Source organism: Sus scrofa, chromosome 2, assembly GCF_054392235.1.
Source record: "Sus scrofa isolate SSC_HxYL_T2T_F1_AM1 chromosome 2, Sscrofa_HxYL_maternal_Yorkshire_Landrace_v2.0, whole genome shotgun sequence".
NCBI classification, from domain to species: Eukaryota; Metazoa; Chordata; class Mammalia; order Artiodactyla; family Suidae; genus Sus; species Sus scrofa.
This window is the reverse complement of record NC_139384.1, coordinates 150,792,612-150,820,171: the sequence shown is the minus strand read 5'-3', so window position 1 is coordinate 150,820,171 and position 27,560 is coordinate 150,792,612. Positions and strand designations below refer to the sequence as shown.

General features: G+C 48.0%; 3 protein-coding genes across 11 annotated transcripts in view; all 3 read right to left on the bottom strand.

The window, feature by feature from the left end:
• KDM3B (lysine demethylase 3B) overlaps window positions 1-6,003 on the bottom strand; it is a 72,257-nt gene extending 66,254 nt beyond the window's left edge. For 2 of the 4 annotated variants that reach the window (XM_003480917.5, XM_085014715.1), the window contains exon 1: window positions 5,666-6,003. In XM_003480917.5, coding sequence (XP_003480965.3) covers window positions 5,666-5,881 — 216 coding nt within the window. In that variant the 5' untranslated portion in view covers window positions 5,882-6,003. Of the gene's footprint in view, window positions 1-4,333; window positions 5,531-5,665 lie in introns of those variants that run through there. The other 2 variants (XM_085014717.1, XM_085014716.1) reach the window with 2 other exon arrangements.
• A 2,904-nt stretch (window positions 6,004-8,907) lies between these two features.
• On the bottom strand, window positions 8,908-21,713 carry FAM53C (family with sequence similarity 53 member C). 4 transcript variants are annotated; one of them, XR_014838848.1, is made up of 5 exons: window positions 21,223-21,264; window positions 17,638-17,867; window positions 17,195-17,252; window positions 12,619-13,874; window positions 8,908-12,329 (listed from the first exon to the last, which is right to left on the bottom strand). XR_014838848.1 is itself a non-coding variant. In XM_085014719.1 (5 exons), the coding sequence occupies exons 2-5, from the start codon at window positions 17,713-17,715 to the stop codon at window positions 11,677-11,679; spliced, it is 1,179 nt and encodes a 392-aa protein (XP_084870845.1). In that variant the 5' UTR covers window positions 17,716-17,867; window positions 21,678-21,713; the 3' UTR covers window positions 8,908-11,676. The 4 variants fall into 4 exon arrangements, 3 of the variants coding, with proteins under 3 accessions (XP_084870845.1, XP_084870846.1, XP_005661748.1); XM_085014719.1 differs by lacking the exon at window positions 21,223-21,264 and adding an exon at window positions 21,678-21,713 and having other exon boundaries at window positions 8,908-11,934; window positions 13,090-13,874; XM_085014720.1 differs by having other exon boundaries at window positions 8,908-11,934; window positions 13,090-14,447; window positions 17,166-17,252.
• Window positions 21,597-27,528, bottom strand: LOC100515533 (histone RNA hairpin-binding protein). Of its 3 annotated transcripts, XM_085014725.1 has the most exons (6): window positions 27,277-27,485; window positions 25,536-25,631; window positions 25,325-25,429; window positions 24,306-24,449; window positions 24,076-24,163; window positions 21,597-22,630 (listed from the first exon to the last, which is right to left on the bottom strand). In XM_085014725.1, the coding sequence occupies exons 1-6, from the start codon at window positions 27,318-27,320 to the stop codon at window positions 22,523-22,525; spliced, it is 585 nt and encodes a 194-aa protein (XP_084870851.1). In that variant the 5' UTR covers window positions 27,321-27,485; the 3' UTR covers window positions 21,597-22,522. The 3 variants fall into 3 exon arrangements, with proteins under 3 accessions (XP_084870851.1, XP_084870853.1, XP_084870852.1); XM_085014727.1 differs by lacking the exon at window positions 25,325-25,429 and having other exon boundaries at window positions 22,026-22,630; window positions 27,421-27,528; XM_085014726.1 differs by lacking the exon at window positions 24,076-24,163 and having other exon boundaries at window positions 22,397-22,630.
• Window positions 27,529-27,560: the final 32 nt, after the last annotated feature.

The window sequence follows — 27,560 nt, the reverse complement described above, 5'->3', positions numbered from 1 at the left end:
TATGTTTCCGCTAAGCCATGATGGGAACTCCCTAGAGAGGCATTTTATTCTACTTTACTTTTTTCTGTCTTTTTAGGGCCACACCCAAAGCACACGGAGGTTCTAGGCTAGGGCTCCATGTGCTTTGCTGCACATGCTGGCCTACACCACATCTACAGCAATGCCAGATTTGAGCCGTGTCTGTGACCTACACCACAGCTCATGGCAATGCCGGATCCTTAACCCACTGAGCAAAGCCAGGGATCGAATCTGCACTCTCTTGGATACTAGTCAGATTCGTTTCCACAGAGCCGCAACAGGAACTCTCCCTAGAGAGGTACTTTAAAGTCCACCTAACCTGAGACAAAGAGGAAGGCTTGGAGGAGGTTATTTAAAAAAATAAAATAAAAAGAAAAAAGGATATGCTTTCACTCCTTTTGGAAGACTCCTAGATGGAAGAAACATGGTACTAGCTTAGACACTGCAACAATTATGACATTATCTCAAAGGAAAGGAGGTCTAAAATGGAAGATGGAAGATTAAGTGATAATAAAATAAGGCAGACATGTTTTTACTCCTCTTGCAAATTCTGGATAGCTGACATAGGTAAGACACACAATCAAAACAAATCAGTGCTGGAGTTCTTGCTGTGGCACAGTGGGTTAAGAATCCAACTGCATGGAGTTCCCATATGTGGCTCAGTGGGTTAAAAACCCAACATAGTATCTGTGAGGATTCAGGTCTGATCCTTGGTCTCATTCAGTGGGTTAAGGATCTGGTGTTGCTGTGGCTGTGGTGTAGACAGCAGCTGTAGTTCTGATTGGACCCTTAGCCCAGGAACTTCCATATGCTGCAGATGCAGCCTTAAAAAAGAGAGAGAGAGAGAGAGAGACAGACAGACAGACAGACAGACAGACAGACAGACAGAAAGAAAGAAAAGAAAGAAAGAAAGAAAGGAAAAAGAACCTAACTGCAGCAGCTCAGGTCACTATGGGGGCGTGGGTTCAATCTTTGGCCCAACACAGTGAGTTAAAGGATCTGGCATTGCCACAGATTCCTGGTCCTGTAACTTTCATATGCCACAGGTGTGGCCATAAAACAAACAAAAAAATGAAAACAAATCAGTGTTACTAAAAGCACCATTTAATTCTATCATACCATAAGAAAAGGATGGTTTATTTCATGAAAATGGTGCTGCCACAACTGGTTACTATTTCAGTTGGAAAAGTTAGAGCCCCCATCACACCTGCCACTTCTGGACCAAAGAGCTAAAAGTAAAAATAAATGAAACATTAAAAAGAAAATTTGAAGAATATTTACATAGGCTCAAGGTGGATGGAGGGAGGGGTCTCTTCCCAAGCAAGTGAACAACAGAAGCCATTAAGAAAGATCTCAGAGGGAGTTCCCGTTATGGCGCAGCGGAAACGAATCCGACTAGGAACCATGAGGTTTCGAGTTTGATCCCTGATCTTGACAGTGGGTTACGGATCTGGCGTTGCCATGACCTGTGGTGTAGGTCGAAGACACAGCTCGGATCCAGTGTTGCTGTGGCTCTGGCATAGGCCGGTGGCTACAGCTCCAATCTGACCCCTAGCCTGGGAACCTCCATATACCGCAGGTGCACCCTTTATAGACAAAAAAAAAAACAAACAGTGCGGGGGGGGGGGGGTCTCAGAAATCCAATGATATAAACATGTTATTTTCCTGTGAGGCAAAGCAACCCACAAAGTTAAAAGACAAATGAGAGAAAATACACACTTGACCATTTGACAGGTAAAGGAGTTAATGTGCCTAACATGTACAGAACTTATACAGAATAAGAAGACTCCAATTTTTTCAAACAGGCAAAAAAACTGGCATAAATAAGTCATAAAAGAAACGCAAGAGGTCAATAAACACAGGAAAAGATCAGCAGTCAGGAAAATGTTAGGTACTATTTTTTACCCATTAGATGGCCAAAACTGACAAAGAATGATGACACCAGTGATGCCAAGATTACGTAAAGGGAAGCAAGCACTGCCTGCATGCACTGCTGGTATGAGTGTGGAATGCTGTTACCTCAAAGGAAAATAACCTGGCATTACCTAATAAAATAAAAACATAGGGATTCTCATTGTGGCTCATGGGTAAGGAATGCAACTAGTACCCATGAGGATGCGAGTTCGATCCCTGGCCCCACTCAGTGGGTTAAGGATGCAACATTGCCATGAGATGCGATGTAGATTGAAGACTTGGCTCAGATCTGGCATTGCTGTGGCTGTGGTGCAGGCCAGCAGCTGCAGCTCTGATTCAACCCCTAGCCTGGGAACTTCCATATACCAGAGGGACGGCCCTAAAAAGAAAACATATATATACATGTAGTCCTTAACTCAACAATCCTATTCCTGATGGCTAAAGTACAGAAACAAAATCATGATTATATAAAGATATATGCACAAGTATATTAACTGCAGCACTGTCTGTAAGGGTCAAAAAATTTTAAATATCCTGAGTGCCTACCATAAAGGGAAAACATTAAATAAAATATGGTACATCCATTCTATGGAATACATAATGTAGTTATCTAAAAAGATGAATAAGATCTATAGGTACTGATATTCATAGTCTAATGTCAAAGGGAAAAAAGCAGGCATCAGACATTGCACAAATGCTAGCAGTTGCTAAAAAAAGCAACCTTAGTATACAGAAAAGTGTTTTTATATATTTTTTTTTAACCAGTATTAAGAAAGATGTACAGGCTTCTTCGGCAAGTAGAATGTGGAGAAGGATGGAGACTGTTGACTTTCCTATATATACTCTTGGTTGCTTGACATTCTGCAAAATCCAGAATTTTGGATTTTTTTTTTTGCCTTTTTAACAATGAAAAAAAGAAAAATCCACTTTTTTTGGTTCATGTGTTTACATATGATACCTATTTATGTGAAGGTTCCAAGGTCTCTGATATTTACCTCAACCAACAATGACAAAGAGGACACAGAATTAGAAAACAAGTTAGAAATAAAGGCATAAAAATCCATTAAACTAATTTTGCAGTGAGACTTTTTCTCTTTCTTTCTTTCACATAACAGGCTTATTGTGAAATACAAATAAAGTTACTATTCCATGGGGGGGGAGCTGTTTTTCTACTTAACCTAAAAATCTCAGTAGTTATTTGTCAGCATAACTCTGGTAAGGAAGATGCCCACCTATCAAATTTTCATCAACAAAACTTTTGATCAACAAGATCCTGACTTATCTTTTTTCACATTTCATCTTAAGGTAGCATATGGCTTTGGTACTGTTTTCCCAAAAAAGGGTTCATTAATGGATCAGGACTACATTTTGAAAGATTTCTGGATCATAAAGTATTTAGAAAGAGGATATTAATGGAGCCTAAAATTGAGAAGTGCTTTCAATCACTTCAAAAACACATTCATTCAACCCTCAATTACTCATCCTTAACAGGGGGCGCCCTGCCATGCATTACTCAAAACCAAGCATGCCTGAAAACATCTTAAACATTGCTGAATGAAAATCTGCCCAATCACAGGCCAGTTGCTTGCAAACTCCACCCTTGAGTACAGGAAGAACACTTTTGATTGGAAGACGGTTGTGTTTACTACGGAGTGGTGCAAATTGGAAAGGCCCACAAGCCTAGGGTCCAAAGGAAAAGTCTTTAACGAAAAAGGAAAACAAACTGCCAGTTCTGATCCTATACTAGTCATTGTCATTAACAGAACCTCATCATCTCAACAGTAATTCCTGAGCAATTCTACAAGCTGGTGAAGAATTTTTAAAGGCTCTGAGTTTTGTTGTGGCTGTTGTCTCATCTAGGTCACTTGGTTATACACACAAGACAAGAATAAGCACATTCTTAAAACCCCGAACTGCCTTTGTTTCTATATGCATACAGCTCTACACAAGAACTCAACGCAGCTATAGTGGACATTTTGCTATAACTTCCAAGAATCACGGCAACATTTTACTTGGTGTGAGGAACCAATTCCAACCGCCCAGTGGTGAAATTACTCAGTATTTAGCTTAATAGTTGTCCAGCATCTCAGCGAGCTTCAAAAACCTCTGTCCTTAGGGAGCCCAGCAAACAAAGTGCATGGGTAGCCATTTCAGGTGCAGAACTCATTACCAATTCATTTGATGGAGGAAACAACTAGAGAATAAAACTCCAACCGAAACTCTGGCACAGACTAGGGCTTCGGTCAAAATATGCATATAATGGTGGATGTTTAGTGCACTTAGGGGGTAAATTACTGGATCTGAGAGGAACACCTCTCTTCTGTCTCAACCTTAAAAGCAATCTTCTAAAGAAAGCGCAAAGGAATTTAAACCCAAATCCCTTCTTAATCATCATCCTTACCCCTGTTATATTCCTGCTATCTCTTTACAAATTCGCCCCATTGAAGCCTTCTAAATAAATGTTCAAGCAGTCTTTTTCTTTATAGAGCTTGGAGACAGATCAAAGTAAATGAACTTAGTAGAAGCCTAAGCCAGCCAAAAGCAAAACAATCCATAAAGCTTGCATATCAGAAAAAAAAAAACAATAATAAGCTTAACACTACTGATCAATAGGTAGAAAAATGATTATTAGAAACCTGCAACGTTAATATCAAATCTTAAAATCGCGTTCCCCTTCACAGTGAATAAAGTATCTGCAGAAGCAAGTTCATCGTGAAAATCTTTCTTGTGACTGCGGATCTACCACAATCCAAAAGAAGCCCCCTATTTTTCACAGTCTTATCTCAACAGAGAAGCTAGGGCCGCTATCAGAATGAGGAACTAAAGAGGCTTGCCAAAGCTCAAAGGCAATATTTTGCTGCCACATTAACAAAAATAACACATCATGGTCCCGAATGCTAGTTAAGTTCTATTACTGAACAACTTTAATCACAAAATACACCACGGCAAGTATTCAAAAGCGGCCAAGCCTCAATACAAAGTTTCAAAACAAAACCTCACCCAAGGTTTGGGGGAGTAGCCTAGCTAGGAGCAAAAAAGCACCACCCAACAGCCCTATTTGGCTGCTAGGACAGATCTCAAACTTATCGAAAACAGCCACAACGGCAGCTCCTGTCACCCAGAAGCGCAGAGAGAGAGGAGCCCAAAGCGAGTCTCCAAGAGCTGGCTTTTCTGGAGACCGCCAGGCCGAGCCCGGCTCAGACAAGGAGGAAGTAACTGCCAGATAAAAAAGCCCCGAGTAGCTCCAACTGCAGCCTCCGTGCCTCCCACAATTGCCCACATTCCCGCCCCACTAGGGGCTCCGAGAAGAAGGGAGCAGGGCGCAGGTCTCTCGGGAGAGGCTGGGGAAGAGAGGTCTTCCAGGAGGCAGCGGCTGCACCAGCCCAACTCTGAGGGGCCCTGGAGCCCAGGGTGCGGGAGCCTGCTCCGAAGGCGTGGTGGTGGGGGGAGCTGCGAAAGGGGTCGCTCAGGAGGCGGGGCCTGCCGGGTGGAGGCTGCAGCTCCTAGCGCCCTGGCCGCCCCCCCCCGGGGTAAACCGGGGCGCGCACCCCGACGCGGAAGCCATGCTGGCCACAGCTCGGGGCGCTGAGGAGCCGGCGGGGGGCGCTGAGGAGATCCGGGGGCGCGGAACTGGGTCACCCCCACCCCACCGCCCCCTCACAAAGGCCCCCGGGGAGGCCGCCCGCAGGCCGTGCAGCCCCGGCCTCGAGTGCCCGCCTCGACCGCCACTCACCGCTAGATCCTGGGGCACCGCCCCGCTCATGGCCCGCACCGTGCCGGCCCTCCAGGCCCGAGTGCGCAGCGCAGGCCCTGGATCTCCGCCTGCCGCCGCTGCCGCCGCCGCCGCCGCCGCCGCCGCCGCGGGGACTGAGGCCGAGGACGAGGCCGCGGTGTCCGCGAACAGGAGCAGCAGCCGCTTGCCCACCGGAGAGGCCGCCGCGTCCGCCATCGCCAGGGCCCGCCAGACCCGCACTCCCTCCCGCCGCCTCCCACCACCTCCGCCGCCGAGCTCCCGATCCGCCCGCAAGGCCTCCCTCCGCACCACCCGCGGCCGCGGCTCCCCCCCCAACCCCCCCCCAACAGCCACCACCAACCACCGGCGCCGCGCAGCGCCCCCCGTGGCCGGGAGCGGAGCCGCAGGCCGGGCCCCGCACAGCGCCCCCCGCGCTCCGGAGCGGGGCGGCAGCTCCGGGCCCCTCGCAGCGCTCCGCCCCAACCTCCCCGGGGCCTGCAGTGCCCCCTGCGGCAGGGAGGGGAATTGCAGTTTCGGCTGGGGTGGGGGAAGTGGGCGGGTCCTTCAGTCCCTCAGGGCACCATCCTGGTGCCACTCTGTCTTCAGGGGGTCCCTAAGCTGAGGAGGCCTTAGCTTACCCTCCCTGGACACCAAAGACTTACTGGGGTAGGGGGGCTGAGGGGCAGGGTGCTTAGAGAGTTGATATTTTGAGCTAAGTAGTGCCCCCAATACCTTATTCATTTCCCACCCTAAAAACATGCACTACCTTCCCTGTCATTATCTTTTAGGAAACATTCTTCCCATTGATCCATGAGACACATTCTTCTCATGGGCCAATAACATGGCACCAGCCCATTCTGTACTACCTATGCTTCATAGATTCCTCTCCAATTGACCCATGTGTTACATCCATTGTATATGATAATGCCACATACACTGGCTGAAGGCCAATGTCCTTCCAACATCTTAGTGTTTTGACATACCCCCAGGGGTCTTCTTCCCCTTCCAAATCAGCCAATAAGAAGTTCAGGGGCTTCTCAATTCAATTTTTAGGGGAATTGGACAGAGACCTGAAATAAAGAGGTTCTTTTTTCTTGTCCAGTAGTACCTCACCTTAGCAAACAAGTGGGACTGGAGTCATAGAAAACCCGACCAATGCTCCTATCTGAATTTACAGGCATGGGAAACTGATACTCCTGTTAGAAAAGGGGCTGTGGAGAGGGGGAGTATGTGTTTTCCCCCTAGATTTATATTCACAACAGGCAGTGGGAAATCTCAGTCATTAACATTGGTCCTGTTAAGAGACTGGCCCAAGTTCCATGGTCTTATGGATGTCGAGTATATATAGATATAAACCAGAAGCAGATATAAACCAGAAAAAAGTCTAGTATTAATCCATGATTACTGTCCTAAAAGTGCCCGAGAAATCTTTCATGGATCTGACCTATAGACAGATAAGAGCAGTAAGAGTTCTTTCTTCAAGACTTATGTGCCTATCCAGAAATCTGTCAATAACCCTTTTACCCTTGACCTACTTGGCTTGCAGCAAAGGTTGGAGCCAAGAGGGAGGAACCGATTGTTGCAAAAGTGCAACATCCAGAGAAGTCATTCTAGAACCCTGTGGAGCACCAAGGAAACATTTCCTTGGACTTTTTCCCTTGTAATTTCCATCTCCCATAGCCAACCTGAGGCCTAATGCTTTTCTGGGTCAAGAAACACCTCTTAAAGCACATGGCCCACAAACTGTAGTTGGTAGGCAGGGAATAAGGGTGAATCCATACAGAACCTAGCTGCCATGCAGCTTTTCCTTCAAAATTCACTGCTGGGATTTTCTCCCATTATGGAGCTCTAATGACTGTCCAGTGTCCAAAGCTGGCTTCTCATAGCAACAGACACAGAAATGTGCCTAAGCTCAGGGATGGGGACAGCAAAGATAAGAATTTCAGCTCTTTTCGTAGGCCAGTAATTTTTCCAAGTGTTGGGGACACAACACTGAAAACCTTTGCTTTCATGGAGTTTAGAGTCTTTCCTAGGCTTCATGAGTGGAAAAGGAAATCACACTTGCCTTCGCAGAAAATAAACAGTAGAAAAAACCAACAAAAAATTGCAACAGAAAAAAAAAAAAAGCGAAGGGAAGCAATTTTAGAGTTCTGGCTTTACCCCTATTCAAACAGTAGATGAAACAAAACAGCAGTTTTAAAGAAGAAACCTGTAATTCTGAGATTTTTTAACCACATGGCATTGCCTACCCCCTAAAAGCCCTTCTTTTGTTTCCAGGGCAGGTGACAACTCCCACTCTTTTTAGAGTGTATTTTCATCCCCTCAAAGTTTCCTGCTCCAGGTAGTGAAGCCAATCCTGTTCTCTTGCACACTTCATTGGTATTCAATGATGAGTGCCACCAATTTGAAGCAGGAAACTGGGTCGGAGGCTAAGCAACTTGACTCTTCTTGCTGCCTGGCAAGTCCACACCACAACTGGTAAAGAAAGGCTATGCCTTAGGGACAAGAGGCTCCTGCCTGGCTCTCTAAGCAACTACACTTCACCCACACACATTGGAAGAATGCTAACATAGGGAGAAGAAAGGGTGGAATAGAAAGGTCTAAAGAGAGAGTGTGAGCCACACAGATTCTTCCAGCAAATGAACATTCAAAATTGAAGCATTAGGGGAAACACCACCTTCTAGAGCAAAAGAGAAGCACTACTGCTAGGAATTTTCCCAAATCAGTATTTTCAGGATGAGGAAATTGCTTAGGTCTTTGGAATCTGAACTCTGAGGAGTTTATCTCCATCTCTTCAGGATCTGATATGAAAACTTCTTAAAGAGATTCCTGGTCAAGGCTCCTATTATGCCTTCTCCTCACTTCCCAAAGCCTACCAACCAATCCAGAAAAGTTTCTAACTGCACCATCAAGCATTTCTCAGGGAGCAGGAATATATAAATACTTAACTTCAACTTGCTGGAAGTGAGAGTGACAGGAGGGAAGAGGAGATCGGTTTAAGAATCAGGAAAATAAGAAACAGAATCAGCGTGCCAGAAACCACCAAGGCCTTAACAGAAGCTTGGGCCATAGGATGTAACTACTACACCCGCAAAGGGCCTAGGGAGCAAATACTGCCCTCGAAGGGCAAGGGCTCAACCATGTCATAGAGGAAGGGACTGGAAGAGTTAGGCCGGCCTTCCCCTCGCTTCCTCCTTGCCTTTCTTTGTGAAGAAAGGAAGAAGACACTCTAATACACACAGTTGCTTGGGAAAATGGATTATTCTAATAAAACTTTATTTTTTCAAACACAGCCACAGAGGCAGGACCTCATGTTTAACACACACAGACTTATGGATTTTTTTTTAATATAAAACAAAGTTTACGAAAAATTTTTTTCCACTTTTCATATTTGTAATCCCATTAGCACAGGGACTTTGGCAGCAGGTGGGAGTGAAGGGCAGCTGGAGCTGCCACTGGGCAGTCACCGGGCACAGGAGGAGAGCACCAGCCTGGGAGTGGCTTCACTCACACACGCAGGAATACTCACCTACTGGTCAGCCACACCACACACACGACACAGATGCAGATGTCTACCCAGCGTCAACCACAGCTCCGCAGAGGTGCGTTCCACTCTGGGTAAGCCCAATATGTGAAAATCCAAATAGTCAAAACAGCTAAAAGTAGAGGGAGGTTGTCTGCTTTACAAAAGAAGCAATCACAGGCTGTTTTTAAATGGTCAGCTGTCCAAATGCACTGAAAAATAGCATTTGGTTTACACAAAACTGTTGGAACAGATCTATGTGTAAAGCAAAATAAACCACTTCTCAAAAAGGCTTGTCCCAGGGCCACAGTTAGACTGGGAAACAAAATGATAACTCCAGCCAGTTTAACTTTCCAGGTCTGAAAGTAATGGAATTCAAATATGGCATCTATAGGCCTTCTCCCCTAAGGATGGAGCTCTAGGGCTTCGGGGAAGCCAGGGTGGAGGCAGAATTACTGCCCTCACTTCTTCAGCTTTGTGCCTGCAGAGACCCCGCCGGCATTACCAGTGGCCCACTGGAAGGTGGCACAGCCAATCTGCAGCAGAGAGCCCAAGGATGAGGATGCCCCAGGAGGAAAAGAAGCTGGCACCAGGGAAATTATGGCCTAAAGAGGGAGAAGAGCCAGGAGAGGGATGAAACCAAGGATGGGTAACTCCTGGGCTCACCGTTTCCCTGGATTCTCCTGAGAGCCTCTCAGGCCCCTAGAGACCTGGTAGCTCACTGGTAGTAGGTGATAACTAACTAGCAGGAGAAGGGAAGGAGCCCTGGAAGGGTAGAACCTATGAGGGCTGGAGGCTGGAGAAGAAATAGCCACGTCATCTGTTGTGGAAGCAATAAGGCTGGGGCCTCACTGATGCTCCCATCCGACATGTAGGAGACCCAGAAAATGACAGGTTCAATTCCACGAGGAAGAAAACACATATAGACCTTGGTCTTCTTCCCTAACATGAGCAATTGGTTCTTACAAAACCCTGGAAAAATGCCCTTCTTCTAATCAACAGGAAGGGCAGGTCCAATTTGTCCTGCAGGGTCTAAGCAAAGCTGGACAGAGACTCACAAGCTATTGTGGCAGCAGCTTCAGTATGCACCTCCACTGGAGCCAGCCCTACAGGGCTCCTGCAGTCCTTAAACCCATCACTGTGGCCACTGAGACCTGCTGCCCTGGCTTAAGTTGTGGGTATGAAACAAAAAAGGAAATTCAATCCAACAACCAACTCCCAGCTGCTTCTCACAGCCTTTGCTTTACACATCCTCAGCCAATTCCTCAGTGAGCCTCAACCTCCCAGAGGTCTCTAAGGGCCAATTAGAGGCCAATAAACATTTCCTGGCAGGAGTGGAAGACAAGCAAACTAGTAAATGCTGACACCCCCTTCCTCTTTCTCAAGCAAGTCAGAGAAGAGACTGGGCCTGGATCTTATAACAACAGATTTCTCTAGTCTGCTTCCAAAGGACAGTGCTGGCGTGAGCTCACCCATGCCTGCTGGGGACTGAACACCACTTCTGCTGTAGGTCCGCCTCAATACAAGGCCTTCCTTGCTCTCGACCCTTGAAGGTCAGAGCGTGAGGGGGAAAAGGTGCCATCAGTAGGGAAGCAAAGAGAAAGATGGAACCCTTCAGCCCTGCCTCGGCTGCCCACATGTGCTTGCATCTACTCAGGGAGTGAGAGAGGCAGGTTGTATACAGCCTAGGCAGTCCGATGAGGGAAAAAAGGCCAGCTGAAAACCAAGGTGGAGAGCCCTCTCCAGCCAATACTACACCTATCTAGGGGAGGGTGTGGGCCTAAGGAAAAGACCATTAGCTGAGGTCACACCACTTAAAAGGCCCTGCTACATCCTAGAACAGAATCCTTTGCAGAGCCATGGGTGCTCATGGATTACAAGCCTGGTTCCAGAGCCACTCAGAAAAAAGAAAACCTCGGTGTCCTTCCCCTCGACTCCTTGGACAAGCGCACTGTCCCGTGAAAACTCAGGATCCTGGGGGTATCATGGTGCTCTGCTGTGAAGGAGCAACTGCCCTCCTTCCCTAAGGCTACCCGCACACACATTTACATGTACACTCTCATGCACGCGCACGCACACACACAATTTCTCCAAGGAGGCTGAATCAACACCCCCCACCCTGGCCAAATTCTAAGACACAAGTGCCCTTTGAAGCAAAGGGGCTAGTGAAATTCCCCGAGCGGGGGTCAGCAGACCCATCCCTTCCCTGCCCACTGCTTTCTGGCGGCAGGGATACTCACACTCAGGGCCGCCACGGGGAGGGTCTGCTCTGGGGCTGTCCCTCCCGCCACCAGCTCCGTTTATCTTGTCCCGGCCAGTCTCTCGGCATGGTCGAGCTTCCTGGAGCGAGAAGATTTCCGGCTGCCCTGAGTCGGAGCCCTCCACTCACCCCCATTCCCAGGCTGGGCCCCGGGCCTTGGGACCTCGACACTTGTTAGTAGCCATAAGAGAGTCAGTCTGTGTGGCCCCAGGAAGCAGCCTCTCAGTTTTAGTTCTCCTCAATCAGATTCAAGTCCAGGTCCCCAAAGTCCTGCTGGCACAGTGTCCGCTTGCTCAGCGCCTGCCGCCCCCACCGCACGGCCCCCTCTTCCTCCTCTTCGCTTTCACTCAGCACCTGGGAGGAACCCCCAATGGGGCTGCAGGAAGCAGAGAGAGGCGGGGGGCTACAGGCCATGAACCACGGTGGAGAGTTACTGCTGCCTTCCGGGGCTGTTTCTTGGAGACAGAGACCTCCTGAGTATGGTTTCTGTCAAACAAACAAACAAAATTAAGGCAAAGAAAGACACTCACTTCCCAGAGAACCCTGGCCCAGAGTGCCTTGAAGGCAGGAGTCCTAAGCATTAGGGTGAGGTCATGACCTCCCTGATAAAATTTGGGATATTTGGTGTACATGCACATTTCTTTGAAGAAAGAGCCCACAGTTTCTATGAGATTCAAGATTAGAAGCAGGTTTAAAATCTTCACATGGGAGTTCCCGTCGTGGTGGGGCGGAAACAAATCCGACTAGGAACCATGAGGTTGCAGGTTCGATCTCTGGCCTTGCTCAGTGGGTTAAGGAGCTGGTGTTGCTGTGAGCTACGGTGTACGTCGCAGACGCAGATCTGAGGCTTAAGCAGCTGTAGCTCCTATCAGACCCCTAGCCTGGGAACCTCCACATACCGCAGGTGCGGCCCTAAAAAGCAAAAATCAATCAATCAATAAAATCTTCACGTGGGCAGGAATGCTGTCTGCTTATTCCACTACTGGATTGCTAGTGCCTCCTCAGAGCCTGCCACATAGCAGGTATTCAATATTGTTTGCTGACTAGTTGAATGAATGATTCTATGAATGAGTGAATAGGTTCTCACTTATTCGAAAAGGTTTGCAACCCAGTAATTTAGAAGGAAGAACATGGAAAAAGTGGGCAAGTGCATACAACAACTGCACGCACACTGGGAAGTCAAAAACATTTGTTGGGCAGATGAATGATGTAGCAGACTGCCATGCTTAAGCCGTCACAGACCCACAGCAAGCAGCGAAGGGCAAGGGGTAAAGCCAGCCATGTGTGAGGAGGGTGGGGCACTGATGATGGAGCTTTGGTAGCTCTTGCCTTCTCAGAGAGGAGCCAAAGTGCCTCTAGCATGACAATGTGGGATCTCTGTTGGAAGGTTTAACAGAGGTCTCACCCCAAGTTTCTCTGGAACCCCCCAGGACTGAGGCTTTTCACAGGACCTGGGACCTTCAGGGCTAAAACCGGGATAGTCCTGGGTAAATGGAGACAGAACACCCTAGCAAAAAGCTCAGAGAGAAAGGAGCTCCTGGGGAGACCCAGGAAGGGCCCAGAGCTAGAGGACAGCTCAAAAATGAAAACGGAACAGTGCCCCTACTCCCATCCAAGCCTCCCTGGTCCCGCAGGTCCCACCTGATTCATCTTGTCAAAGTCCAAGGAAGGCCGCAGCCGCCGCGGGTCCTCCTCATGGCGCCGCTTGACCCCAGCTTTTCGGGCATCAAGATCGCAAGGCTGTGAGCGGCTTCGGGGAAGATTGCGCAGGCCTCGAGGTCGCCAGGGCAGCTCCGGGGAGGATGCGGGGGAGCTCCGGGCAGAGGGCAAGAAGCGGCTTGCCTGTGGGCCCAGGCTGGGCGACAGGGAGAAGCGGCGCTGGGGTGGGCAAGGTGACAAGGACTCAGCATCACTCTCCCAGGAGCCACTTTGCGGGGAGGCAGCAGAGGGACGAGAGGACTCTTGGGCCAGGGCCAGGCTGAAGAAAGGGGGGCTGTAGGGTCTGTGGGCTGGGGCACATTGAGAAGAGGCACTGGGAGCTTGGAGGAACCTGAGGCTGGAGACCCGCTTCGGGGGGCTCTGGTGAGGCACCTGCGGCCCACCCCCTCCACCACTGCCCCGGTGCTTGATGGGAGTCCACAGCTTGGAGGGGGCGGGCCGCCACACCGGCTGCCAGCGAGACAGGTCCACGGGCACTGAGAGTGAGCGGCAGTGCCTCTTAGACGGAGGGGCAGGGGGCACAGGAAGCTTTTCTGGGTCTGGGGGCTCAGGGCTTAGGACTTGGGAGAGGGGCTGCTCCTGTAGGGAACTTCCCGGGCTGGGTGGTCTGAGGTGCAGGCTCAAGCCTGAGGGATGGTAACTGAGGTTGAGGCTGTCCTGGAACTCGGCACAGGAACATGGGGGCAGACCCCTCCAGGAAGCACCTTCTGGAAGGCATTCAGAATAAAAATTAATATTAATGATAACTAACATTTTTATTTTTGTCTTTTGTCTTTTTGTCTCCCGTGGCATGTGGAAGTTCCCAAGCTACGGGTTGAAGTGGAGCTACAGCTGTCGGCCTACACCACAGCCACAGCAACTCAGAATCCGAGTCGGGTCTGCGACCTACCCCACAATTCACGGCAATGCCAGATCCTTAACCCACTGAGAGAGGCCAGGGATGGAACCCACATCCTCATGGATACTAGCCAAGTTCGTTAACCACTAAGCCAGGTTGGGAACTCCTGTGATAGCTAATATATTTTTAAAAGCTTACTACGTGCCACACAATGTAATGAGTACTCTATGTGACATGTCTCAAAAATCTCATGAGTTAGGTTCTATAACTACCCCCATTTCACAGATAAGAGAAGTTCTATAACTTGCCAAAAGTCATGTAGGAATCAAATGACCAAAGCAGTATTCACACCTAGATTTGTCTGATGCCAAAGCTAAGTCTTTTTTTTTTTTTTTTTTTGTCTTTTCTAGGGCTGCACCTGCAGCATATGGAGGTTCCCAGGCTAGGGGTCTAATTGCAGCTATAGCTGCAGGCCTACACCACAGCCACAGCAATGTCAGATTTGAGCCACATCTGTGACCTACACCACAGCTCACGGCAACACCAGATCCTTAACCCACTGAGCGAGGCCAGGGATAGAACACCTGAAACGTCATGGTTCCTAGTCGGGTTCATTAACCACTGTGCCACGACGGGAACTCCTAAACCTAAGTCTTTTAAAAATTTTTTTTATTTTTTGTTTTTTAGGGCTGTACCCGCGGCATACAGAAGTTCCCAGGCCATGGGTTGAATCAGAGTTACAGCTGTGAGCCTACACCACAGCCACAGCAATGCCAGATCCGAGCCGAATCTGGGACCCACACCACAGGTCACAGCAATACCAGATCTTCAACCCACTGAGAGGGGCCAAGGATCAAACCTGTGTCCTCATGGATACTAGTCGGGTTTGTTACCACTGAGCCACCAGGGAAACTCGCTCAAGCTAGGGCTTTTAACCACTGTACTCTACTGCCTCCTTTATGAGAAACCATCTGAAACTGAAAACATAGTCTCATATATCGTCTGCTACTCCCTCTCAAAGGTGCAATGAGTCAGAAGAAGCAAACGTGCTTATGCCATGCTCACCCCTCACTCTACTCCACCAGGCTCTGCCTTGCCCCCCCAACCCCCTGCCCTGAGTTGTGAAAAGGAGAACTATGCTTTCCGTCCTTAGCCTTTCCCCTTCCTGTGGGTCAAAGCACCAAGACAGGAGTTAGATGATCAAGCCAGTAAAAGATCTGTATTCCTAAGGGTAGGCAAAAATAGAGTGGGGAAGGCCTTTGACAGTGGAAGCCATGCTTGGGAAAACCCTAAGACTGCTCATGTTCCTTTGGATCTGGCTGTCCACAAGGAAACATTTCACACACTGTTATAGAAAGATCTTCTAGTCATAAAGTTAAAAAAAAGTGTCAAACATGCAGAATACAACCTTTTGTGTTAAGAGGGTAGGAATAAAAAAATCTACATTTAGGGAGTTCCCTTGTGGTGCAGCAGGTTAAGGATTTGGCAGTGCCACTCCAGTGGCTCAGGTTGCTACTGTGCGTGGGTTTGACCCCAACCTGGCAATGTCCACAGGCCGAGGCCATAGCCCAACAAAATTTACATTTACTGTGACATGTATAAAGAAACTCTAGTTGGATAGACAAGAAACCACAAACAGGAGTTACTTTTAGAAAGGTGATAGGGGAGTTCCCGTCATGGCGCAGTGGTTAACGAATCTGACTAGGAACCATGAGGTTGCGGGTTCGGTCCCTGCCCTTGCTCAGTGGGTTAACGATCCGGCGTTGCCGTGAGCTGTGGTGTAGGTCGCAGACGCGGCTCGGATCCCGTGTTGCTTTGGCTCTGGCGTAGGCTGGTGGCCACAGCTCCGATTCGACCCCTAGCCTGGAACCTCCATATGCCGCAGGAGCGGCCCAAGAAATAGCAAAAAGACAAAAATAAATAAATAAATAAATAAAATAGAAAGGTGATAGGAGTTGGGTGGATGGAAGATAAGGAGACTTTAATAACAAGTTTCTGCTACTTAAAACTTGGCAGGTGGCGGGTGGGAAGTGCCAGTTGTGGCTCAGCAGTAATGAACCCTACTAGTGTCCATGAGAATTCCAGTTCAATCCCTGGCCTTGCTCACTGCGTTAAGGATCCAGCGCTGCCACATATGTGGCTTGGATCTGGTGCTGCTGTGGTTGTGGTGTAGGCCAGGTATAGCTCCAATCTGACCCCTAGCCTGGGAACTCCCAAATGCCGCAGGTGTGGCCTTAAAAAAAAGAAGAAAATAAAATAAAATTTAGGGGAAGTTCCCTTGTGGAGCAGCAGGTTAAAGATCTGGCATTGTCACTGTAGCAGCTGAGGTCACTGCTGTAGCATGGGTTTGATCCCTGGCCTGGTAATTTCCATATGCTGTGAGCAAGGCCAAAAACAAACAAATAAAAATAAAAATTTTTGAAATGTAAATGTACTGTCTACTCAAAAAATTAGATTTTAGGGAGTTCCTGTTGTGCAGCAGAAACAAATACAACTAGGAACCATGAGGTTGGGGGTTCAATCCCTGGCCTCCCTCAGTGGGTCAAGGATCTGGCATTGCTGTGAGCTGTGGTGTAGGTTGCAGACATAGTTTGAATCCTGCATTGTTGTGGCTATGGTGCAGGCTGGCAGCTGTAGCTCCATTTTGACCCCTAGCCTGGGAACCTCCATATGCCGTGAATGCAGCCCTAAAAGGTAAAAAAAAAAAAAAACAAAACCTAGATATTAGGAGTTCCTGCTGTGGCTCAGCAGTAACGAACCTGACTAGAATCCATGAGGTTATGGTTCTGGGTTCTATCCCCAGTCCCGTTCAGTGGGTTAAGGATCTGGCATTGTCATAGGCTGCAGTGTAGGTAGCAGATGCAGCTCAGATCCCATATTGCTGTGGTTGTGGTATAGGTTGGCAGCTGCAGTTCCAAGTCAACCTTTAGCCTGGGAACTTCTATATGCCAGGTGTGGCCCTAAAAAAAAAAAAAAGAAGATTATAAAAGTCTCCATGACATTAGAATAAGGGCAAACTAAACAGGTAAAAACATGCTGGTGCAGTAAAATGGAGACTAGCACCAATCTCAGTGGGTGATCCTGGCAAGATAGCTGTGGAGGTGGGCTAGCTGGTCCTGGTTACGGGAAACCAATGAAAAAAATGTATGGATGGAGGCACAGGCATACACACAAATATACACATCTTACCAGACACAAGCTGGAAAGGGTTCCCACAGTTGGAGATGTCTGCATGATCAGGCAAAGGCTAAGAGACAGAAATATCCATCATGATTCAGAATCAGGACAGATTTCCAGGAAGCCCTCTCTAGCTCACCCCTGCAATTTATGGGCTATACAGATGTTAGGGACCCCTAAGTGTTCTCTTCTTCTTGTGTTTCCAAAGTTAGTGAGATAATCCACATCAAACAGTATCTCAAACCCTTCTCCACCCAGATTTTGGTGTCCCTTCTCTAACAGTTGAAAAATCCCTGCCCCCTTCCTTTTGGGCTGGGTTTTGAACCTCTAATGGGCTCTTCCAATACAAGTATTATGACTCAAAGAGCACAGGATGAGGGTGAAGCAGTAACAACAAACAGCCTCAGAAAAAAGGGGGAGGGGGTCGTGGAGAAGCAGGAAGACTGGTCTTTTACCAGACTGATGCTGAAGCGTGTGCATTTCAGCTCATCCAGAGTCTGCTTCTGTAGCTGCTCAGTGATCAGGGTTATCATGATTCTCCCCGGGATTTGACTTGCACACTGTGGAGCAAATGATGGATGTCTTCCCTGTCGTTCTTCCAGACCTCACTCGTGAGCCGTCTTCTGCCACTGCAGCACCATTCTAGCACCATTGGGACTTCCCTCTCCAGTCATGCCTGCTGAGTCTGCCAATTATAGAGGGACCAGCCCCAAGTGATATTAGAGATGTACCTAGTCCAGAGATAGAAAATGCATGGCACACATACCACAGCATCCCTATGTCAGGCCTCTGGCAGACATCATTAATTGACAACAGCTCTTTCATGCTAAGCCTAAACATGGCCTCAGAAACATTCTCAACTTGGTAGTCCAGATAACCAGTAAAATGAAATGGACTTGGTAAGCAAATTGAAACCTATTTGCCACTCCTAACCTGGTTCATGCCTTGCTCTGCATATCCAGAACACTGGCACCACTTAGAAAACAGCTCAGGAGTTCCCGTCGTGGCACAGTGGTTAACAAATCCGACTAGAAACCATGAGGTTGCGGGTTCGATCCTTGCCCTTGCTCAGTGAGTTAAAGATCCGGCGTTGCCGTGAGCTGTGGTGTAGGTCGCAGACGCGGCTCGGATCCCTCGTTGCTGTGGCTGTGGTGTAGGCTGGCAGCTACAGCTCCAATTTGACCCCTAGCCTGGGAACCTCCATATGCCGCGGGAGCAGCCCAAGAAATGGCGAAAAGACAAAAAAAAAAAACCAAAAAAAAACAAACAAACAAACAAACAAAAACCAGCTCAAAGGAGAGAGACGCCCAAATTGTTATTTCTGTCCTGATTAGTCCAATATTTTATCTTCTAGTCATAAGCAAAGAGAGGTAAACTTTTCCTAAACATCAGAAATATTAATAGGGAACAAAGAGGAACAGTGGTTGTAGGAATGAATTTCTGCTTCAAAACAATCAGAGTAAACAAGGTATTATGTTCTCCTTAGCCTCAAGAGCTGCTATCGTATTATTCTTCTCCAACAGATACTGTACATATTCTCTCATAAGAGAATAAGGAAATGTACCAGGGTGACTCCATTTACATTTCAACTCTAGAGAGATTGAAAACAACTCTGACTTCACTCAACTAAGTTTTTAGCCTGATCTGACTCAAAGACCATGAATACAATTAATCAAGACTCTTTCTCATGGTCAATTACAGCAGAAGCAAACGAATTCTATCAGAGAACAGGCTTCAAACCCACACAATTGCCTGAGGGGCCTTGCTCAAGGGAGGAGGGGAAGTTAACCTAACATTTCCAAACTGTTCTGCCTATTCCCAGAAATGACCAGCAGGCAGACGGCACACCAGACGTCTAAGTAACATTTGCTAGCAGATACAACTATCAAGAAATCAAGGAGTTCCCATTGTGGCGTAGAGGAAATGAATCCAACTAGGAACCATGAGGTTTCGGGTTCAATCCCTGGCCTCGCTCAGTGTGGCCAGCAGCTGTACCTCTGATTAGACCCCTAGCCTGGGAATCTCCATATGGCCCTAAAAAGCAAAAAAAAAAAAAAAAAAAAAAAAAAAAGAAATCAAATATGGGTCCGATTGGCAAATCTAACCTTTCTTTGCCTCAGTTTACTCATAGGTAAAATGGGCAGAATAACCACACTCTGTCACTGGAAAAATATTATGCCAAATATCACTATGTAAAAAGTATACATCCAAGCCTATACAAATCAGGAGTCCACACAAACTGCCGTTTCTCATCCCTCTTATTTGATCTTCTACAAACCCTCAGAATGCCAAAAGTGCTAATACCAACATGAAGAAGGCAATTGGGTTGATCTACTTGGCTGGATCCCAACCTCCTTCACCTGCACACAAGAGAAGCCCAAAAGGGTTGTTCTGTGACCTTGAGGGCAGACCACTCTCTACCTAGGCAGAAAAAGAGGGGATCCTCTCTACCCACTCTCACCTCCAAAGAAGGCAGACCACAAGGAAATGCAAAGAAATACACCTTCGTGTACTTGGAGTTTAAGGGAAAAAAGGTGTTGGAGAAGTCAGTCATCACTATGGCTAAATAACATTTTCATGCATAATTATTATTACCACTCCGAACAGAGTTCCAGCTTCCTGGGAGCTCCTTTCGGCTGCTTCCCCTATGTTCTTGTAGAAGCTAAAGCTTATATCACTTCTGCTCTTGGTTTCTTAACTCTGCCCTCAAAAATCAACCAGAGAGGGAACCTAACTGCAGGCTTTTACCCCCAGACACCCCAGGCCTCAAGCTGACCAGCCATGAGGAGCAGGGAGTGAAGCAAACTCTTTTAAGCTCTTCATGAGGCATTTAGCCAAACAGCAAACTTCTAGCCCTCTCTGGGATCAAGGGAAGAGAGTGATTTTGTGTTTTTCTGCATTTTAATTGTTGGGATGTGGCCACACACGGCGGTAATTGGAACAATGCAACTACCACCACGCAACTGATACTCTCTGTCTGAGTTTCCTAAAACAGGCCAGGCTGAGAGGGGGAACAGAACGGAAGCCATAAGGAATCAAACCAGGACACAAAAGAAGGCAAACCAGCTCCACGAGGGGCCTCCTCTTTCTCAGGCAGGCATAGAAAAAAGTGTAAGAAGCCCTCTCTTGCCGCCTTCCTTCCCCTTCCATTTTGTGTATCTGAGGGGCAGACAGCCCTGAACGTTCACTAAACAAGTTAAAACTTCTCAGCTTAACAACTGGCACGGGGCTCAGCCCTACACAGAGCAGCAGGCGGCTAGGCCCTCCTCCAAACCCCACCAGGCCCAACTCTCAATCCAGGCTTTCTCTCCACCATCACCCCCCCAAATAAAGGTTGGACCCCTGCCACCCCGACCCCATGGGTTGGCAGTAATCCCTGACATTAGGGTTTCAGGGATGCTGAGGTTGTGCTGAAACCTGGAGAACCTAGGATCAAGTGAGGCCAAAGGGGAGGAGAGTCAAAAACCCATGGGGACCTTCCCCCTAGGTCCCAGTCCCACAGCTCTGGGGGAGACTAAGGAAAACATGAGGCAGGCATGGAGGTGCATGAACAGGTATGTGGGGACCTGACTGCTCTTCCTCCATATGGCACTGGTGGGGATAAGGGTGACAAGTGGGGAGCACCCCTCCCCCCACCCCAATGAAGAAGCAAAAGGCTAGGCCCCCCTTCCAATCTTCAACCTCTCCCTCGGTTGCCCTGCCTGTCCCCGCGGGGTGGGGCATGGGGCGTCCGCTGCCGCCCCCCCCCGGGTGGGGGGGGCGCCAGGGCACGCTCATGGGGGCTGTCGCTCGTCTCTTCCCAATCAGCTCCCATCACCTGGCCGCGGGAAGCGAACTCAGGACGCAGAGGATGGAGAGGGTCTGGGACTTAGCACTCCGCCACCCCCTCCCCCACCGGGTCCCGTGCTCTCCCCGCGGAGGCGGCCAGCGAGGCCCTGCCTCGCAGGCGGCCAGGCTGGGGGAGGGGAAAAAGGGAAAGAGGGAGGGACGGTCGAGGTGCCCGCCCCGAGGCCCCAGCGCCACCTGCCCTCCGCACCTACCGCGGCTCCTCCAGCTCCCAGGGCCGCGGCCAGAGCAGCTCTGAGCGCTCGGTTCGCCCCACGGTGCCCTTAAAAGGCGCCGGAGCGAACCAACGGGCCCCTGAGGAGAGCGGGGAGATCGCCCCGATATGCAGAATCCCCCCGAACCGTCCGCGGAGGCTCGAGCACCGCGTCGTTTATCTCTCAAAGTCCTTCTTGGATGGCGCTGTCGGGAAGAGGCCCGGCTCTTTGACTTAGCTACAAGGGTGGGTTCCTCATTATCGAGTCACCCCCTCCAACATATTGGAGAAGGTGGACTGACCCAGTTGGAGGCAAACGTCGAAACCCGCGGGGGAGGCCGCGTCGGCTGAAGGTAAACAAAGCCATCGCCTTCGCCCTCTATTACTACATAGATCCACTTACAGCCCTCAACTCGGTTCCAGTAGTGTAAAAGAACTAATTCAGGTTCCTCTCACCTGCTCTTCTGTCCCACCCTCTACAGCCGCCTTTCTGAAGGAATCCCCTTTCTCCTAGCAGAGGACCCGTCCGCGGCGTGAAGGCTTCTGGGAAGTGTAGTCCAAGCGCCGATTAGGGCCTGCTCTGAGTCCCAGAGCCCCTCTCCCAGCTGCCAGATCGGCTCGAGCCTTAAGAATCCAGGACTTATAACGGTTGCGGGACCGTTCCTACTTGGTTCTGTAATTAGCCGTTACCCAAAATATCGTAAAGCTGACCAGGGCCCAGGGCTGTTCACTCCTCCTCCCCTACGCACCCCCCCCAGCAGGATGAGGTAATGGGATTGTGATTATGACATCATAGGCGGTTCAGTTGCTTGCGTGGGGGAGGGGGAAGGGGGAGGGGAAAAGTATGGTGGTTACAGCTGGACCACTTTCCTTTAGACAGAAAGGGAGGGAGCAAACAGGCAGATGAGGGGAAAATATTGATGGCTGTTTTCTCCTCAGGAAGAGGAAACCACCTTTTACTAAATCTCCACCACTCCCACCACCTCCCACCTCAGCCAAAGTTTCAGTCCTTTTTTAAGAATCTGAATATAGTAGTAGGTGAAGAGGTTGTGGAAAAGCTGGGTGATTTCTGGCTCTTATGTCAATTTGAGTCTCAGCTATCGAGAAGGTTTAGAGAGACGGTAAAAAAATGGGAAGATGGGGTGGGTTAAACAATGCCTTCGTGTTATGATCTCTTAAAGGACAGAGTTTTAGACTTCATTTTTAATCGATTGGAAAGAAGTACTGCAAGTAATTTCATTGTCACATTCAGCAACAAGTCCTCTGAAAGACATGTTTTCCCTAAATATTTTGTGCTCCACTCAAGTTTGGGACAGATAATTGTAATCAGCTAGAACGTAGAGCCAGTGGTGGGGATCTTCCTCACAGATCCAGGAAAGGGAGGAGGCAGGAGCCACCAAATCTGCAAGCTGAAAAAGAAAAGTAGAGGGAAAGTGATGTATTTATGAAGAAAATGGGGGGGGAAATATACTGCACACTTGCTTGCCCTGCACATTTCCCTTAGCAAAAGAAGGCACAGGGGCCATGAAATACAAGAGACATGGTTTTCCTGGAGCTCCTGTTGGTGGTGCAGCAGAAACAATCCAACTAGGAACCATGAGGTTGGGATTACATCCCTGGCCTTGCTCAGTGGGTTAAGAATCTGGCATTGCCATGAGCTATGGTGTAGCTTGCAGACGCGGCTCAGATCCTGCGTCGCGTGGCTCTGGCTATGGCCAGCAGCTGTAGCTCTGATTCGACCCCTAGCCTGGGAATCTCCACAAGCCCCAATTGAGGCCCTAAAAAGCCAAAAAAGAAAAAAAAAAAAAAAAAAAAAAAAAAGACAGACATGGTTTCCAATAACTGCTGTTGGTGGAGCACTTATGTTTCAGGCACCGTGATGCCTACTTTAAATGTGTATTCTCATTTTTGTTTACAATAATAAAATGAGACAAAAATCTATTTGACAGATAAAACAGCAGGAGAGGTTAAGTGACTCCCTTAACAGTGATGGACAGAGGTATTAAAAAGCAGTTGAGGAATTCTCTTGTGGTGCAGTGGGGTAAGGCACTGAAGTGGCTTGAGTTGCTGCTGTGGCATGGGTTACATCCCTGGCCCAGGAACTTCAGCATGCTGAGGTGGATGTGGGAGGAAAGCAGTCTTAGGCTCTAAAACCTCTGATCTTCACCATTAGGTGATCCCTCTTTTTATTTAATAATAAAAGACCATGCTTACTATACTTAAATGGTTGAGTAAATACTGAAAGAAACTGAGACACTTAAAACCCTCCAAGTGAGGTTTCAGGTGTCATTTCAAAGGAAGATGACACTCATTTCATCAAGTATAAAATAGCTTCCCCAGTGCAGCTCAACCTCTCTCCCATTACTAACTTTAACTAGATCTCCTTATGCCACTTTTGCTTCAAGTTTTTTTTTGTTTGTTTTTTGTTTTTTTTTTGTCTCTTGCGTTTTCTTGGGCCACTCCCGTGGCATATGGAAGTTCCCAGGCTAGGGGTCGAATCGGAGCTGTAGCCGCCGCCTACGCCAGAGGCACAGCACTGTGGGATCCGAGCCGTGTCTTCAACCCATACGACAAGCTCACGACAACGCCAGATCCTTAACCCACTAAGCAAGGCCAGGGATTGAACCCGCAACCTCATGGTTCCTAGGCGGATTCGTTAACCACTACGCCACGACGGGAACTCCCTTCAACGGTTTTTTTTTTTTTTTTAACTCATGTCTTGCAATTTGTCCTGCTCTCTTATTTTCCTTCTTTTGTTCTTGGGCTACTACCTTGAACCCCATCATAACTGTGGCCTCCTAGGCCAGATCCCATCTCTGACCCTGCTCCAATGGATTGCAGCAGAGGATACTACCTGGGTTCCCTTCTGGTCTCCATCCAGATTCCCTGAGGGTTGCAAAGGGGAAGAATCCATTGGCTCTAAGAGATTCTCCATTCCCCACCTAGAGAGACAGTAGAGTCAAAGGAACATGAACCTCATTCAGACTCTCCCTTTTCAGCCAGTGAAAGCTAAACCTCTGCAAAGTGGAGAGAGGTGGGGCTTAGTCCATCACTCAAAGAAGGAACCAGGAATAGTGCACACACCCCTCAGCCTGCAGAGGCTGGTTGGGGGGGTCCCAGGAATGTAGGGCTCTTCTCCACTGCCTGATCTGGGCATCCCAGGATCGACGGCTGTACCTCCTGTTCTTGTTTGGCGTTTGAGGGTGAAGTCCTGGCAGTCGCTGTGCCCTGGCAACAACAGATTGTGTCAGACTGAGGTCAAGGTGAAGGGGCACAGCTCACTACTTACCACAGCGAATTAGGAGACGCATTAGGGATTCCCTGAGAATGAGGTAGGATCAGTGCCCTCAATCCAAAGAAAATCTTTAAACACCAAACTTCCCAACTCTCTGATATTCTTTCTTCTGGGAAGGGGAATTAGATATTCCAATGCCCGCAGAAGTCAAAATAGATATAAAAGACTGTATTTGACATTTCTTTAAAATAAATTCTACCTTTTCATACATTAACTTGTATGTATGTATGTAAACTTACATGTAGTTAGGCAAGTATGTTGTCATTATCCAAGTCAGCTGGAGGCATGAGGTGAAAATGGATGAAAACAAACTTCATTAGCAAACACTGATAGAGCTTGTTTTCTTTTTCTTTTTTTTTTTTTTTTCAGAGCTACACCCTTGACATATGGAAGTTCCGAGGCTAGGGGCTGAATCAGAGCTGCAGTTGCCAGCCTACACCACAGCCACAACAACATGGGATCCAAGCTGCGTCTGTGACCTACACTGCAGCTCAAGGTACTGCTGGATCCCCATCCGAGAGAGCAAGGCCAGTTTCCTCATGGATACTAGTTGGGTTCCTTACCCCTGAGGCATGACGGGAACTCCCTGATAGAGCTTTAAGAAGTTTTATGGACCAAGTGTAACTTACTGCATTTGAAAAAAAAAAAAAAATCTTGGAAACTTATTTTGGGGGCTAGATTGCCAGATATTTTAGTAATGTTGCAACTTTTTTAACAACACTCAGATCTAGTATCTTTCTATCACCTGAAATTGAACAAAAGCCACATGGTTGACCGTCTTGTTGTGACTACCCACAGTTGCACTCACTTGGGAACCTGCTGTAGAAAGGACTGGTAACCAGGTGTGCGCTTGCCATAATCTATCTGCTTTTGCCGCCGCTGTAGGATAGTTTTGTCTGTCTCCACCTCCCACCTGTGAGGAAGTAAGACACTGGCCCCATGAAGTGTGATCATGGCCACCAAATGGAAACCAACCCATCCTACATTCCCTTAATCTCCAGGCTAATTGTCAAACTTACCTGGCACGGCATGGCTCTGTGCTGACTCCCACACTCACCATCTCTATCCTAGAGGATAAAGATTCTTCACACACCTCCTTTCTGAGGAAGCAGATTCTACAGATGAAAAGAGTATTAGAGGAGTTCCCATTGTGGCGCAGTGGTTAACGAATCCGACTAGAAACCATGAGGTTTTGGGTTCGATCCCTGGCCTTGCTCAGTGGGTTAAGGATCCAGCGTTGCCAGGAGCTGTGGTGCAGGTCTTAGATGCGGCTTGGATCCTGAGTTGCTGTGGCTGTGGCGTAGGCCAGCGGCTACAGCTCCGATTAGACCCCTAGCCTAGAAACCTCCATATGCCGCAGAAGCCGCCCAAGAAATGGCAAAAAGGCAAAAAATAGGAAAAAAAAGAAAAAAAAGAAAAAGAAAAGAGTATAGAAAACTAGACTAATTATACTATACTTCTCAGCCACTAAGATTCTGACACCAGCTAAAGGTTGTATTTCTGACTTACACTCTTTCAAAGATAAAGGTTGTATTTCTGATTTGTTTCTCATAGTGTGATCTATAAGCTATGCATGGTTAGCACCTGGGGGCCCTGATAATTCCTGGGCCCTACTCTAGGCCTATTAAATCGTTTTGGGAGCCTGTATTTAAAAGAGCTTCTGGAGTTCCCGTTGTGGCTCAGTGGTTAACGAATCTGGCTAGGAACCATGAGGTTTCCAGTTCGATCCCCGGCCATGCTCACTGGGTTAAAGATCTGGCGTTGCCTCGAGCTGTGGTGCTGGTTGCAGACATGGCTCGGATCCTGCGTGGCTGTGGCATAGGCTGGCAACTACAGCTCCGATTAGACTCCTAGCCTGGGAACCTCCATATGCCGCAAGAGCGGCCCTAGAAAAGGCAAAAAGACAAAAATAAATAAAATAGAGTAAAAGAGCTTCTGAGGTTATTTTAAACATTTCTTATTACAGAAAATTTCAAATATCCAAGGAAAACAGGATAATCCTCTGCTACTCAAAGTATGTTCCCAGGACCAGCTGCATTAGCATCATCTGGGAGCTTGTTAGAAGTGCAGAATCTTGGGCCCCAATCCAGATTTACTGAATCAGAATCTGCACTTTTAACAAGATCCCCAGGTGATTAGTATACAGTTTAAACTTTGAAAGCAATGATGTCATGGACCCCTAGTTAACCCGTCACCCAATATTCATGGCCAGTCTTACCTATATTCACTGCCATTTCCACAGGATTATTTAAAGCAAATCCCCAAGATTAAGAATAAATTATTACTATGGGAGTTCCCGTTGTGGCCCAATGGAAGCAGACCTGACTGTCAATCCATGAGGAGGCAGGCTGGAGTTAAGTATCCTGCGTTGCCCTGAGTTGGATTGTAAATCGCAGACATGGCTGGAATCTGGCGTTGCTGTGGCTGTGATATAGGGTGGCAGCTGTAGCACCAATTTGACCCCTAGCGTGGGAACTTCCATAAGCCGCGGATGCGGCCCTATAAAGAAAAAAAAAAAAAAATAAGGATAAATTACTACTATCACCTAGTCAATATTTAAATTTTCACAGACAACCAAAGTTTGATATTCTTTGGACTGTGATAAAGATTATGCCAAGAGATTATTCAGCTCTCCTACTTTCCTTGAAAAGGAATTTCCTTTACCACACACACCGTAGCGTCTCAGATGCTTAACGCTTTAAAGGGACAGTGACCAAGGAAAGCTCTTGGAAGAGCGAATGGCACATCATAACCACACACCTGTCTTGCCTCAACATTTGCCACACCGGTGGCAAATATTCCATCTGTAGGGGAAGAACGGCAAATTAGAGGGAAAGGTCTACTTAACGACACGAAAATGAAGCAAGGAAAAAAAAGAAACGTTTGAAACACCCTCCCACCTACATTAATTTCTCCAGGTATTATTCTAAGGCGCGGTAGTCGCTAGCAAGGTGCAATTTAAACGTCCCGGGGTTGGCACTGCTGAGGGAAGGGAGAAATCGGAAAGCGTATGGTGATTGGCCAGGGAGCGAGCCAATGAGCCT